Genomic DNA, 13182 nt, shown 5'->3' on the forward strand with positions numbered 1-13182 from the left:
AGGTCCTGCACTAGTGGTTGGTTTCGGGCGGAAAACTTCCCGATGTTTCTTACAGCAGCTGTAACCCCGTAAAGCTTCAGCTCCAGTAAATAAAAAGCATCATACTCCCCTGGTGTCTCTGGCCACGTCCTGCCATCCCCGTCTCCCCCGATCGGCCAGCGCTCAGTCTGGATAATGGTTCTGGGGTCGGCACAGCCAGAGCTGGTGAACCTGATCGCGGTTCTCGTCCTCAATAGCGAACTGCACTCGCTGCTCCAGGGAATAATGGCTAAAATAAGTCCTTCGTTGTCTTTATTTCACTTGCTTTTGTCATTTTATTTTTTAATTTTTTTATTTTGTTTCTAAAATAGTTTATTTCATTTAGACTTTTGAGAGTGAAAATAACTGATTTTGTAACGAACATGTTTTGTTGTGAAGTATAACTTGAATATTTGTGCATTTTGTATTGTTTTTATTGTTAAAAGTAACACGAATCCTTTCACAGTTCTGTTCAGTATGCATGTGGCCGTCATCAGATGTGAGTACCTCTGCAGACGTGTGGGTTTGTGTTCGAGTGTCTTTAAATGCTTTAGACAGAAGCACAGAGCAGACAGACAGGGGCTGTGATGCCCAGGGGTTGAGACTAGTGTGTGACTGAATACGCACTGTGCCTCAACCCATACAAGAGCAGTGTTCATGAAATTTGATTCTTATTATTAAATAACCATAAGCAAAAAAAGAGTAATAAAATACATTGTAATACAGCGTTGTGTAGCAGCTGAACTCCAGTGTTTTGTGTCCTGGAACCTCGTCGGCAAAGAGCTGCCCAAAGCTGCAGCGGGTCTGTTGTGCGGTCGTTCACAGCACAACGCAAGGTCACGCTGTGTGTCCGCTGCCTTGAGAACACACTGTAATTGCAAGGACTGTGGCAACCAAATTTTCATTTAGAGAGATCTCGAAATACAATTTAGGATATCTTAAACTAACTCCATTTCAAGATATTTCAAATACAGTTCGAGATTTCTCTAACTGACTTCCTGATCAATTCTAGATATCTTGAATTCTTTCAGATGAGTCAAATAGCTCGAATACTGTTTGAGATATCTTGAATTGACTTCCTGTACTATTTGAGATATTTCAAACTGACTTCAAGATAACCCAAACTGAACAGGTTGTCAATTCAAAACAGCATTTTCACAGGAAGTCAGTTACTGATATCTCGAACTGAATAAGATATCTGCAGTTCAATTTAAGATCTCTCTAAATGACAGTTTGACTTGCCATAGAGGAAACTATTTCATTTTGACTTAAAACCCCAATTGGAATACAAATAGGTTTAAATGCAGATACACATCCTTATCAAAATGTATTTCGACAGATCGTTTTTATATTGTTTGTGGTGAAAAGACTGTCTTTGTGGATTTGTTTTGTGTTGATGTGTTTATACAGAGTCGCCAAACTTTTACCTTGTTCTGTTCTTCTCCCCACTCCTCTCTCTGGTCGTGGTCTTTAGAAATCCCTTCTCTGTTGCAACCAAATGTCCCAATCTCAGTTGCCACAGGTAAAATCACCGAAGTGTCTGCTGCTTCAAACTAACACATGTAATGCAATCATAAGCCAGTCTGATGAGCACTGGAGCTAACCTCCGCTCCACATGTGTGTAAATACGTTTAATCATAAGAGCATCTTCACTGATGAACAGAAGGGTTGAAATCCTTATTTCCCTTGTATTTCCTCGCTGCCCTTTGGCATCTTTACCATTCTTCCATGCAATGTGTCCTTAACTCATTTAGCTTTAGGAAGGCTGTTGATTTTGTATTTTGTACTCACATGGCATGAATAGATTCCTAATTACAATGAGACCGACTACAGCCACAGAATGTGCAACTGTTCATTTTAATTAACTCTGTGATGCTGTTTTATCATCATCAATCCATCTTTATCATCGCCTTTGTCTTTCCATTTCCATGGGTTCCTCAGCTGTTAATGTTGTTACTGTTGTTGAAATTGGCATCAAACCTGCAGCCTGTCTTGCCAGCGTCATCTGTAAAGTGAAAGCTGTCGTGCAGCTGTTTTTGGGGCGTCACTCTGCTGCAGCTCTTTTTCGGGGGTCGCTCTGTGCTGCAGCTCTTTTTCGGGGCGTCGCTCTGTGCTGCAGCTCTTTTTCGGGTGTTGCTCTGTGCTGCAGCTCTTTAATCGGGGCGTCGCTCTGTGCTGCAGCTCTTTTTCGGGGCGTCGCTCTGTGCTGCAGCTCTTTAATCGGGGCGTCGCTCTGTGCTGCAGCTCTTTTTCGGGGCGTCGCTCTGTGCTGCTTCCCTCTCTGCGCGTGGATTTCACACTGTGCTGCTTTCCGCTCTCCCCTCTCCCCCCAGCGGACGTGCTGTTGCACAAGGAGGGCTCCTCTCTGCCCAGTTCTCCCAGTGCCTCGCCCTGGAGTTTAGTGGATGAACCCTTCCTCGGACTGCAGCCACTTTCATGCCCCAAGAGCCCTTCCCCCGACTGCCCCCTCGTCCACATCCCTGCGGAGCCTTCTCCCAACAGCCTGGACATCCTGTCCTCCATCTCGTGGTCTCCGAGTCAGTGGATCTCGTTCAGCGAGGAGCTTGTCCCATGCCGACGGCTCAGCGCCAGTGCGGAGGAGCCCCCGAGACCGCCGGCGCCGGCCCACCGCAGCTCCCCGGCCACTCCGGCTTTCGCGTCTTCTGGGAAGTTCTTTTCCGATGACCCTGGCGACCCGTTTAACATGGTTGCGCGCCAAGCGAGGGCCAAGCTGCTCGTGGAAAGGGCAAAGCTGTTGGTGGAAGAGAGCGCCGGTCACGCTCGCGTTTCTCCTGCTCTGCTGGATGATGCGCTCGCACCCGATCTCAATCCTGTAGACAACGGTAACCCAGAGCATGCCGTGTGACTCGGTTTGTGTCTGGATTAATTGAGTTCGTTGTTTTGTTTGTTCCCGGAGTCTGGAAAAGCGTTTTGTGAGCCTGGTCTGTGTTCGAGTGCTTGTTACCCTGATCCCATCGTGGTCTTGTTTGCGACCTATACCTGTGTGGTTATTGGGATGGTTCTGGCTGCTGCCCCCCCCGAGGTCCTGCATGGAGTGTCGATTGGGTTTGAGAATCCTGTTGTGATGCATCAAAATGTTCCTTTTATTTATGTATTTTTATTTATGTATTTTTATGTATTTGTTGTTATTGTTTACACTTATGGGCACATTGCACAGGGCCGATTTTGTCAATTACTGTGCCATCCTTTTTCTGTGTCTTTTTGCCCAATCACTGCAGTAGTAAACTCCCTGTAAACATTCACACCCTTGTTGTTAAATATTTTGTTTGGACAGGATGGTCAGCTCAGAGTTGGGTTTTTTCCTATAATAATTGTAGGTCAGCCAGGTGTTCTGGTTCTGGCATGAGTGTGGCTGGGCCCTGGGCAGTGCTGGGGCCACAGTGTCGGTAAGTCCCAGCACTGTGTGTCCTCACGTCAACCTGCTTTCTCCTGCCAGTGCCTCTGACCGCCAGACCCACCACACCTCTGGCCTCCGGGACCATCGTGCCCCCCCCGCGGCCCTCCTCCAGACCAAAACTCTCCGCAACCAAACTGGCCGGCATCACCGAAATCGTGAGTATCGCCCCGGAGGGCCACTGTGGTCAGTGGGCTGCTCTTGTCATTGGTGTTACTTGTGTGATTTTCTTCTTGCCCAGAAACGTGTGTGTTCTGATGTGAACGGGCTCTGAGATGCGTGTCTGTGCCGGTGTTGTGTGTTGTGTCCAGGCCAGGCCATTCAGTCCACCAAAAAACTGCAATGCCAGTCCTCCCCCTGCACCCCTGGCCCGTGCCGAGAGCTCCTCCTCGCTGTCCTCGACTGCCTCCCTCAGCGCCGCCAACACGCCCACTGTCGGTGAGTGTCTGCTTCTCCCGGTCTCTCTCTGAGCTCCTGTCCCCCCTCTGTCCCGGTGTTAGAACTACTTTGTTTGTTAGTTTATAATTGGTCTTTCGAGGTAGAATGCTTATTTTCACATTTTTTAATATGGCTTAATCCGAATGTGTGCTGATCACTGCAGGTCGCTGATCTCACTTTTACGGGGCTCTCTGGTAAAGATCTAACACATGAGCTGAGAGAAGAATCTTGCATGAAGGGTTGTTTTATTTCCATTGTATTTTGTTTTAATGTCGGAGAGGAGGATTTGTTCATTGGGAAACAACCAGCAAGTGAGGATGTCACTCTAAGAACCGGCGGTCTCTGGAAGGGGTTCGGTTTCCCTTCTGACAGATTAAAACTCTTCTCCAGTTAGCTTAAAACAACGAAATCTCAAAGACCTCTTTTATAAACCAGTGAGAAATACACTGTGAATATCTTCCTCCAGTTCCTGCATCAGTCCGTTATCTCCTTGTTCCTGCAGTTTCAACAGCACCACCTTCGCCTCCTTATCCGTGTCCGGCAGTCAGGGCTTGGACAGGGTTTTTACGGCCGCACAGGGGCGTCCCTCTGGTCATCCCTGCGAACGCTGTACTGGAACTACAGTCAGTCGTTTCCAGTGTCCCGGCCCTGACCCCCTTCACACTGTTTCTGTGGAAAGCAGTCTGGGGATTAAGCAGAAAGTACAATAAAGCTGGATTTAGTGTGTTTCATGTAAGAGGAGCACAGTAGCAGGTTGAGGAGCGGGGCAGGAATGAAGGGACATCGAACTGCAGCTGCTGTGACCTGCTTTCCCCATGGCTGGAGCCCACCGAGCCCCTATCGTCGGCCTCCTGTCCGTGTGCATGAGGTCAGCGCTCTCCTCGGCCGGCCGCCCCACCTCATGTGTGTCGCTCTGTGTATATAATCCCGTCTGCAGGTTGCTAGTCACTCAGCAGACCGAGCGCATGCATGACAGGCTTTAAAGGGCCTCTCGTGGGGATTTGTTCCAGAGAATAGAGACAATGGCCTCAATACACAGCTCAGTGTAAATATTTATCTTCACTGCAAGTGAGTCCATATTTGCATATTTATAAAAGTGAGTTTTATAATGTCCATATGTGAGACGGGACAGAAGAATAGCAGAGGAAGGGAGGATTGTGTTTGTTTGTTTGTTTGTATAGGTGGCGTGTGATTCTTACGAGAGTGGATTGTGTTGTGATTGTGTGACATGTTCTGTAAATATTGCCGTTTTCCTGTTTCCTGTTACCAATTCCACGTCTTCCTTTTGAGGAGAATTCGTCCAGGGAGGCTGTTTCAGACACGATCCCCCACCCCCCACTGCCTGTTTGTTACACTTGAATGTTTGAGTCCTCCTTGAAGCTCTGCAGTACCTGAGAGTGCTATACGTTGAGTCCACACATTGCATTGTATCAGGGCTGTCCTGTGTTATACTTACTGGTGTGTGTTTGTGCTTTATCAGGTCTGTTCCTCAGCTATTAAAGCATGCCCTATGACTCGCATCACTGTTTATCTTCATCTCCAGTGAGCAACATATCACTGTTGTCTCCGTTTTAAATGATACCACATGATCTCTTGTTCAGCCGCATTGCGGGTCATTTTCTAGGTACGGGGCTGCTAGTAATTTCCTTTCCCACCAGAATGTATTGGTTTCCCAAGGTTTTTTTCTTTTTTCTTTTTTGGATCTTAGTTGTTGTTATAAAACATTTTTTCCAGAAGAACAAACAGCTGTGCTGTGTAGCCACGAGGGTCTCGGTAAACGGCTCTCCACTAGAGATCGTCCCTCACTGGCTGGTGTGCTTCATAGGACGATGTGCGGAGGATCCCGTTGGCTGTATAAACGCTGACCACATGAACCCTGCAGCAGCACAGAGAGACAGCGCACTGCGCCTGTGCTGCATGTGCTGTCCGTGTCTAAGTGTGACGCTCTCTCCCCTGTGTGCAGGAACCTCGCGTGGCCCCAGCCCCGTCAGCCTGGGCTCCCAGGACTCCCTGCCCATCGCCGTGGCCTTCACCGAGTCCGTTAATGCCTATTTCAAAGGCGCGGACCCTTCAAAGTGAGTGTCACATGACTTACGGATGAGAGAAGTCTAAACACTCCAGTCCAGGCCGGGTCTCAGGCTCCAGGAACGTCTCTGTGCTGTTGATACACATTACACCCCTACAATGGAGTCAAATGTGCTTTAAACGGGACTCAGACACTGTATTGATTATTGGAAATGATTCACTTGACTGATTCCTTTAAGCCAAGGCAACCTGGTCCCCATCAGTAGACTGAGTGTGAATTGTGTGCAGATGCAAATGAACACACAGCTGAGTGCAGGGATTAAATACTCGACATCGTGTACATTCATTAACAATGCACAATGCAGGAAACACTGGAGAGCCGTAGTGAACGCAGCGCAGGGATACCCTGGTCTTGCTCAGCTTTTCTGTTCGCTTTTCCGGTGATCAAAGGGCCGTTGCCGATATTTTAAATCTCTCCATTATCAACACACTGGAAACGGAGACCATCTGAGTAGCACACAGAACAGACACAGTCCTGTTTGTAACATATAGGTCTTATAGATAAGTTAATTTTACTCTCAGATGAGTTTCGAACATTGACCGTAGTGCATCTGTGAAGAGAAATCTGGTCAATCTGTGCGTTCAGGAGTGGGACTCCTGTGACCCAGCTTTGTGTTGCTTTGTGTTTCCAGGTGCATTGTCAAAATCACAGGCGACATGACGGTGTCCTTCCCCAGCGGCATCATCAAGATCTTCACCAACAACCCGTCCCCCGCGGTGCTGAGCTTCCGGCTGAAGAACACCAGCAAACTGGAGCAGGTCCTGCCCAACCAACAGCTGCTGTTCAGGTAAGGGAATGGAGCAAACGGGATTAGCGCTGTGTCCCTGAAGGAGACGGGACGGCGTTGTGTGGGGGATTGATAATAGATGGATGTTTTAGGTTCATGGAAGTCCTGGACGTGAATGTTTCAGAATCTCTGCAGCTTCATTGTAGAAGATTTAATTGAAATGTTGTTTTAATGACTGAAATCTTCAGGAGTTAGACTTGTGTGTTTGAAGTTACACACCTAATGTGCTTTTCCGAGCTTCTACTGCGCTCGGTTGAGCTCCTCCAGGCTGATTCAGTCACCAGGTCGCTTATGGTTGAACAGGTGGGTGGCAGCGAGGGGTCGTCCTCTCGTGCAGCCTTTGCAGCCGCGACACGAATACATAATCTCCCAGAGTCACGCGTTTGTGTTGTTGTTGTATTTAGTGATCCCTCTCAGAGCGACTCCAACTCCAAGGACTTCTGGCTGAACATGCAGGCCCTCACTGCCTACCTCAGGAAGATGTCTGAGCAGAACCCGGCCGTCTCCTACTACAACGTTGACATCCTGAAGTACCAGGTAATCGGACCCTGACGAGACCTGCAGAACCCCCCCCTCAGATAACAACACCACAGATGTTGTGCATTTCCTACATTTATGTCTGACTGTAGCCTTTTAGCATTTTAGCACTCAGTGTCTCAAGAACACATGCGTGTCTGTCCCTTAATTAAACCTTCTTTCAAAATATGAAATGTAATTACTATTTATGCTTGAGGAGGAGCGTTAGAGCCGATTCTCAGAGGACTGTCTCTGAGGCGTGGCAGCAGCCATTTCTGTGTCATCCGGTCATCTGGACTGTCTCGTGTCTCCAGGTCTCCTCCAGCGGTATCCAGTCCACTCCGCTGAACCTGGCTGTGTACTGGAAGTGCTCCCCCAGCACCACAGACGTCCGGGTGGACTACAGATACAACCCGGAGGCCCTGCCGAGCCGCGCCTCGCTGTCCAGCATCCAGGTCCTGGTGCCAGTGGACGGCGGCGTCACCAGCATGCAGTCGCTGCCGGCGGCCCTCTGGTAAATCGGAACGAGAAGAAGTGTTGTGAGCCCCGATAATGTTGTGTGTGATGTGTGCGTGCACAGTGTCATGCACAGGACATGTGTGAATTCACAGGGTGTGTCATGTGATCACGTCAGCGATTTAAATGACGACTCGAGTCTTTTCCCGTCGGTCTGATGCAGGAACGCGGAGCAGAACAAGGCCTTGTGGAAGATGAGCGACGTCTCGGAGAAGTCAGAGAATGAAGGTATGTTGAATGCAGTCATGTCCCTGAATGTTTCTTCGGGAATAGCCGGAGCAAACGAGCGGGTGGAACGTGTGCGCTTGTGCTACATTTTCTTTTTGTAATTTTTTTCTCGCACAGCCTGAATAGCGCTGCAGGAAACCCTGTATAGATAAAAAAGTATTCGCTTCTGTTTTTATTGTGTAATTCAAACATTTAATTAACACCAGGTAACTTCGTTACTTCGTTCATTTGCTTCCATTGCTTTTAAAAAAGGTTAAAATAGCGAGTGTGGTATTCAAGATTGTAATCCGACGAATCCATGATTTTAAAACAAACATTCAACTTTATAAGCAATTTCCTGATTAAAGACCTCAAAACTACTCATTTACTAACATCAACACAAATTATTGGATAGCAACACAACGAGACACATTTGCTCCCTCCTCTTCCGAGGTGATCGGCTGCATGAAAACATTGACACTTACTCCTCCCACATTTCAAACACTCGATACTCGCGATACAAGTGTTTTGTATTTCGCCCAAAGTAATATATTTAATATATCGCAAAAACTCGATATATCACCCAGCCCTAGTCCATGCCTTGGCGCCCTGGCGCCCTGGCGCTCTGTTGCCCCAGCAGCTCTTTTCTGTGCGTTATATATTTATTATGCAGCTTGAAATATTAAAAGTATAAAAGCAGCATAAAGGCTTAATCAGCGCAGGATGCGTGAAGAAGCGCTTCTGCCTGGAGGATCGGTGTGAGGAACCGGGCGACTGTGTCAGTGCTGCTGAAGAGACTCTATTTCATCGGCTGCGGTCTGACCGCCGGGCCGCACTGAGGCCAGTCTGCGGTCATGTGACCCGGGCTGTGCGCTGGTGTGGGACGGCAGCATGAGGGCGCTGTTGTGTTTCTGCCCCGTCAGGTTCCGGGTCCCTCAGGGCGAAGTTCGAGCTGTCGGAAGGACCCAGTAACCCGGCCACGCTGGCTGTGCAGTTCTTCAGCGAAGGACACACCCTGTCGGGGGTGGAGATGGAGCTGGTCGGGACCGGATACCGGCTGTCCTTGACGAAGAAGAGATTTACAACAGGTGAGCCTTCGTCTTCAAACTAAACAAGCTGCTCTTTAAAGCAGAAGAGCTGTGTAAGCGAGTTTGACGCTCTTTTAGACGTCCTTTCGAGAAGCTGGAGGGGAGGGGCGTGCTGATGTCTGTCTGTCTCTCGTTCGCAGGGCGCTATATGGCGGACTGCTGACGGCAGAGCGGTTCCATCACAGAAGCACAATTTCTCTAGTCAAGCGCCGCTCCGTTTTATTTCGTTTCTCCTCTCGGTTCGGCTTCAATTACACGTCTGAAGGGTTAGGCAATAATTATGTTTTTTCTGTACATTTTTGAAACAACTTTACATATTTAAATGCACCTTTTTGGAAGAACCAATATTTTTACTACATAAATTAGCACTGATATGATTTTGAACACTGTTAAAAGAGAACTTAACTCGGGCTGTCAGGACATTTATAAACTTCAGAATCTTTCGTAAACTTCGATTTGCTCAGACTTTTATAAAGTCAACAGTAGGGTTTGTTTCATGTGTACAATTAACAGTTTGTGTATTCCTGGTATATTGGACTGTATGCGCCTGTAAACCTGCACTAACCGCCTGTGCTGCCGCGGGGAGAGGCCTCCGCTCTGTGCCCTTCGTCCTGCAGAGGAGAAACAGAGCGACGATGACCAGCGAGGACCACGGATGTCGCCGCGTCTCCGCCGCGCTACGAGAGCCCGGCGCTTTGGGACGGCTCAGTGTCGTATCGGTGCCAATCTGGCAAACCAGGTGAGAGGCGGCGCTGGTCGCAGTGAAACCTTCGTCGGCGCAATTCGCTCTTGTGTGCACACCGATGGCGTTCAGTAGCAGCTGCGAGGGAACCCGCCGTCATGCCTCCTCTCCTCTCTCAGTCCGGTCCTCTTCTCTGTGCCTGACCTTCTGTCCTTCCGGAGGCCGATAGAGCTCTTGACTTCTAGTGCGCTATGAGAGCACAGCGTGACTTCTGTGTATAGTGTCCTTTTATACTCTGCTTATTGACTTGGATGTTGAAGGGAAATGCAGGACACTGACGTGGAGTTTGAATTTGATCCTGGTGGTCACGTGCCGCCCTGCGTTTCTCCGCAGCCGAGGCAGAGCGGCGTTTCTCTTCTCGTGACGCTGTCGACAGCTGGGCCTGTCGTCCGGTTTCTCCTGACTGCCTTCGTTACTCATAAACGACCCAGAGACAAACCCAGCCGCCTTATTGACCAAAAAGGGCCTCTTTGTGCCCAGGTGTGTCTCATTAAGTGTAGATACAGTCTTAGATCACAGAGGAACACCTTGCCTGTCAGATTTATTTAAGATCCATATTCTACATGCAGGTGTAATTGTTTATGAGTTTTACAGTGAAATGGAGAAATGTCACTCTGAGTAAAGAGAGTCCAGGTCACCTCGAGCAAAATTCAAACTCCATAGACTGTATTTACTATAACATGTATTGCTGTAAAAAGGGTAATGCTTACTAACAATATTTGTAATTTATTGTATGATAATTAATCTTCCTAATTGATGTATAATTTTGCTTACTTTAATACACTTTATATAAATAATAATAATGTAGCATAATCCCCACTAAATGAAACATTCAAACTCAAAAAGAAAAGGAAAACGGGAAAAGAAACACATTTCAGAGGAGGGTGGGTTAATGAAACCATCAGGGCAAGCTGTATGTGCGTGTATCTGTGCGTGTATGCATCTGTGCATGTCTGTGCGCATGTGAGAGTGCATGTGTGTATCTGTGTGTGCGTGTGTGTATGTGCATGCATGTGTATGTATGTCTGCGTGCGCGTGCGCGCGTGTGTGTGTGTGTGTGCATGCATGCGAGTGAGGCAGTCTGTTTAGTCTGTGTGTGTGTATCTGTTTAGTCTGTGTGTGTGTGTGTGTGTGTGTGTGTGTGTGTGTGTATGCATGCGTATGAGTGAGCCAGTCCGTTTAGTGTGTGTGAGAGTGGGTGTGTCTTGGCACCACATTTTAAACACACAGCTCTGGTTGGGTGTTGTTGTGTAAACTGGTGAAGATGGAAAAAAATTGTCACAGTTTTTACACGACCGCCTGCAGAAGAAAACCCCGTCCTCCACCCATCAGTGCCGTCGGCACCCACACTACACTTGTTCAGTTCAATAATGTCAATGCACAGAAGACGGCTATCGTCATAAATTGTATCCCTGCCTTAATGCTATTGTTGTTGTTGTTGTTGTTGTTGTTTTGTTTTTTGTATTTTATGGGGGTTAAAAGCAAAGGCAATAATCATCTTTTTCATGTTTTGTTTTTCAAGCCACTACAGGAAAATGCTACTATTGTGTGATTTTTGCTGGTTGGCCACATGCATGAGACGTGGGGGGCTTCACGGGGGTCTTGTGTCTGTGTTGTAAACTGGAATGGTTGTATCTGTGTTAGTGAGGTCCTCTCCGAGTCCTTCCCCTGTACAGCGAGGTCCCTGTCTCTTATCCCAGGAGTTCATTGTTGTTTACCAATCCAAATATGAGGCTGTCTCTCTCAAGGGCTTCTTTTCTAACCAGGTTTTAAACCGTTTCCTCCAGGTATCTGTCTTTCTAATGTGATTACTTTATCAGATAACTCATTTTGAAAAACAAACACACAAATTAAACCGGATTATAACGTCCGAGCACAAACAGGAGATTTGTGAGGCAGACGCAGAGCCGCTGCTCATATCCTCTGCCCCTGTGGCCTCAGAAGGGAGTCGAAGTTTCAGGTCTATAAAGGCTGACCGAGAGCTGTGGCCTTTCCTGCCATACAAGGCGCCTCCGTTACTAAACCTGGGTCCCCAGCTGCGATCAGGCATTATGGGATACCGGCCCGTCGGCTGAGCTATGTGTCAGGCCTCTGCACCGGTTCATGCGTTCATGTGCCTCTCTGCACACCGCAATGCTTCTGTTTCTTTTGGAATAGAGGGTCTGTCACTGAGGTCATGTTTTATGATTTTTTATGAGGTGGAAGTGTGTGCTGGCAAACACAGGCCTGGAAAGAGAAAGTCCTCTTCGTGTTTTATCAGCTGGCCAGTGGGGAGAAGTAGTTACAGATCCTCCCGTTGTTGTGGTGGTGAAGCTGCCGTGTGTCGGGGTCGCGCAGTGCGCTGCCGTCTGGATGTGCTGGGAGGCCCGGCTCTTCTGTGCACAGAGCGGAGATGCATGCCCACAGGAACTCCATATGTGTGTGTGACGTATACCTAGCGAGCTGGTTCTTGCTTCCATACACCAAGTTATCCTTTCAAGATGCCTCTGAAACATCAGTCAATTGTCCGTGGGAATTGGAGCTTTTATGAAGATGTATTGGTTGTTTGTTAAAAATGTAGTCAGAAGGTTTTTGTAGCCGACAAAATCTGTATATTTAAATGATTTTTCATGAAATGTAAATTTTACAATCTCTTTGCCACTTGTCCTCACTTTATAATTCAATGTGCCTGTAATAAATGTGTAATATATATATACATATATATATCTACATATATATAAAATTCTAAACTTGTCATGTCATGGTGTCATGTTTTTAATGAGTCTTTGTTCCTTTGTCTGTTCCTCTTCTTTTCCTCCTTTTTTGTTAATGTGGGTCTATTTGTGCCGCTTCTTGAAAGACCTGTAAATTCAAAACAGTTTCAACACTTGTTCTTGGCTGCGATTCTCTTGTGAAATATGTTGATTTCTCTGAATAGGACCAGATAAACATTTCCAATGAACTGTCCTCCTAATGGACACCAAGCATTTCTACAAAACCAGTCACCCGTCAAACCAGGCCATAAACGCTAATGTTTGCTATTCCAGGGCTTCCACTATTTTTTGACAGGGACCATTTTGGGATTTTGTGTTAATTAACATGTTTTTGGGGAATGTAAAATTGCCCAGTGCGTCCATAATGAGTTGCGTTCAAGAGGTAAGCACTCAGCCCTGTAAGATACAACCGCACAACCCTGCTCTACACTGTCATCTTGGGCAATAAAACTGGCAACCAATACCAACCGATTTCAAGTAGAAAATGGGTTTCCTGATAATAACCATGTTGATATTTAGAGGAGAATTGGAGAGACTTTTCTGATCTGTTTTTTTTTTTTTTTTTTTTTTTTTTTCCCCCACAATGTTGAGGAGTGCATTGCAGCTTTAACAACTC

At 47.2% G+C, this 13182-nt stretch overlaps 1 protein-coding gene across 12 annotated transcripts in view; it reads left to right on the forward strand.

The window, feature by feature from the left end:
- fcho2 (FCH and mu domain containing endocytic adaptor 2) overlaps window positions 1–12547 on the forward strand; it is a 50373-nt gene extending 37826 nt beyond the window's left edge. For 8 of the 12 annotated variants that reach the window (XM_066711657.1, XM_066711658.1, XM_066711662.1 and 5 more), the window contains 10 exons: window positions 1493–1540; window positions 3476–3591; window positions 3745–3871; window positions 5835–5946; window positions 6589–6744; window positions 7149–7281; window positions 7575–7774; window positions 7940–8004; window positions 8907–9071; window positions 9212–12547. In XM_066711657.1, coding sequence (XP_066567754.1) covers window positions 1493–1540; window positions 3476–3591; window positions 3745–3871; window positions 5835–5946; window positions 6589–6744; window positions 7149–7281; window positions 7575–7774; window positions 7940–8004; window positions 8907–9071; window positions 9212–9234 — 1145 coding nt within the window. In that variant the 3' untranslated portion in view covers window positions 9235–12547. Of the gene's footprint in view, window positions 1–1492; window positions 1541–2351; window positions 3282–3475; window positions 3592–3744; window positions 3872–5834; window positions 5947–6588; window positions 6745–7148; window positions 7282–7574; window positions 7775–7939; window positions 8005–8906; window positions 9072–9211 lie in introns of those variants that run through there. The other 4 variants (XM_066711661.1, XM_066711666.1, XM_066711668.1 and 1 more) reach the window with 2 other exon arrangements.
- The last annotated feature ends 635 nt before the right edge of the window (window positions 12548–13182 follow it).

The sequence above is a fragment of the Amia ocellicauda genome, chromosome 8 (assembly GCF_036373705.1).
Source record: "Amia ocellicauda isolate fAmiCal2 chromosome 8, fAmiCal2.hap1, whole genome shotgun sequence".
Taxonomy (NCBI): Eukaryota; Metazoa; Chordata; class Actinopteri; order Amiiformes; family Amiidae; genus Amia; species Amia ocellicauda.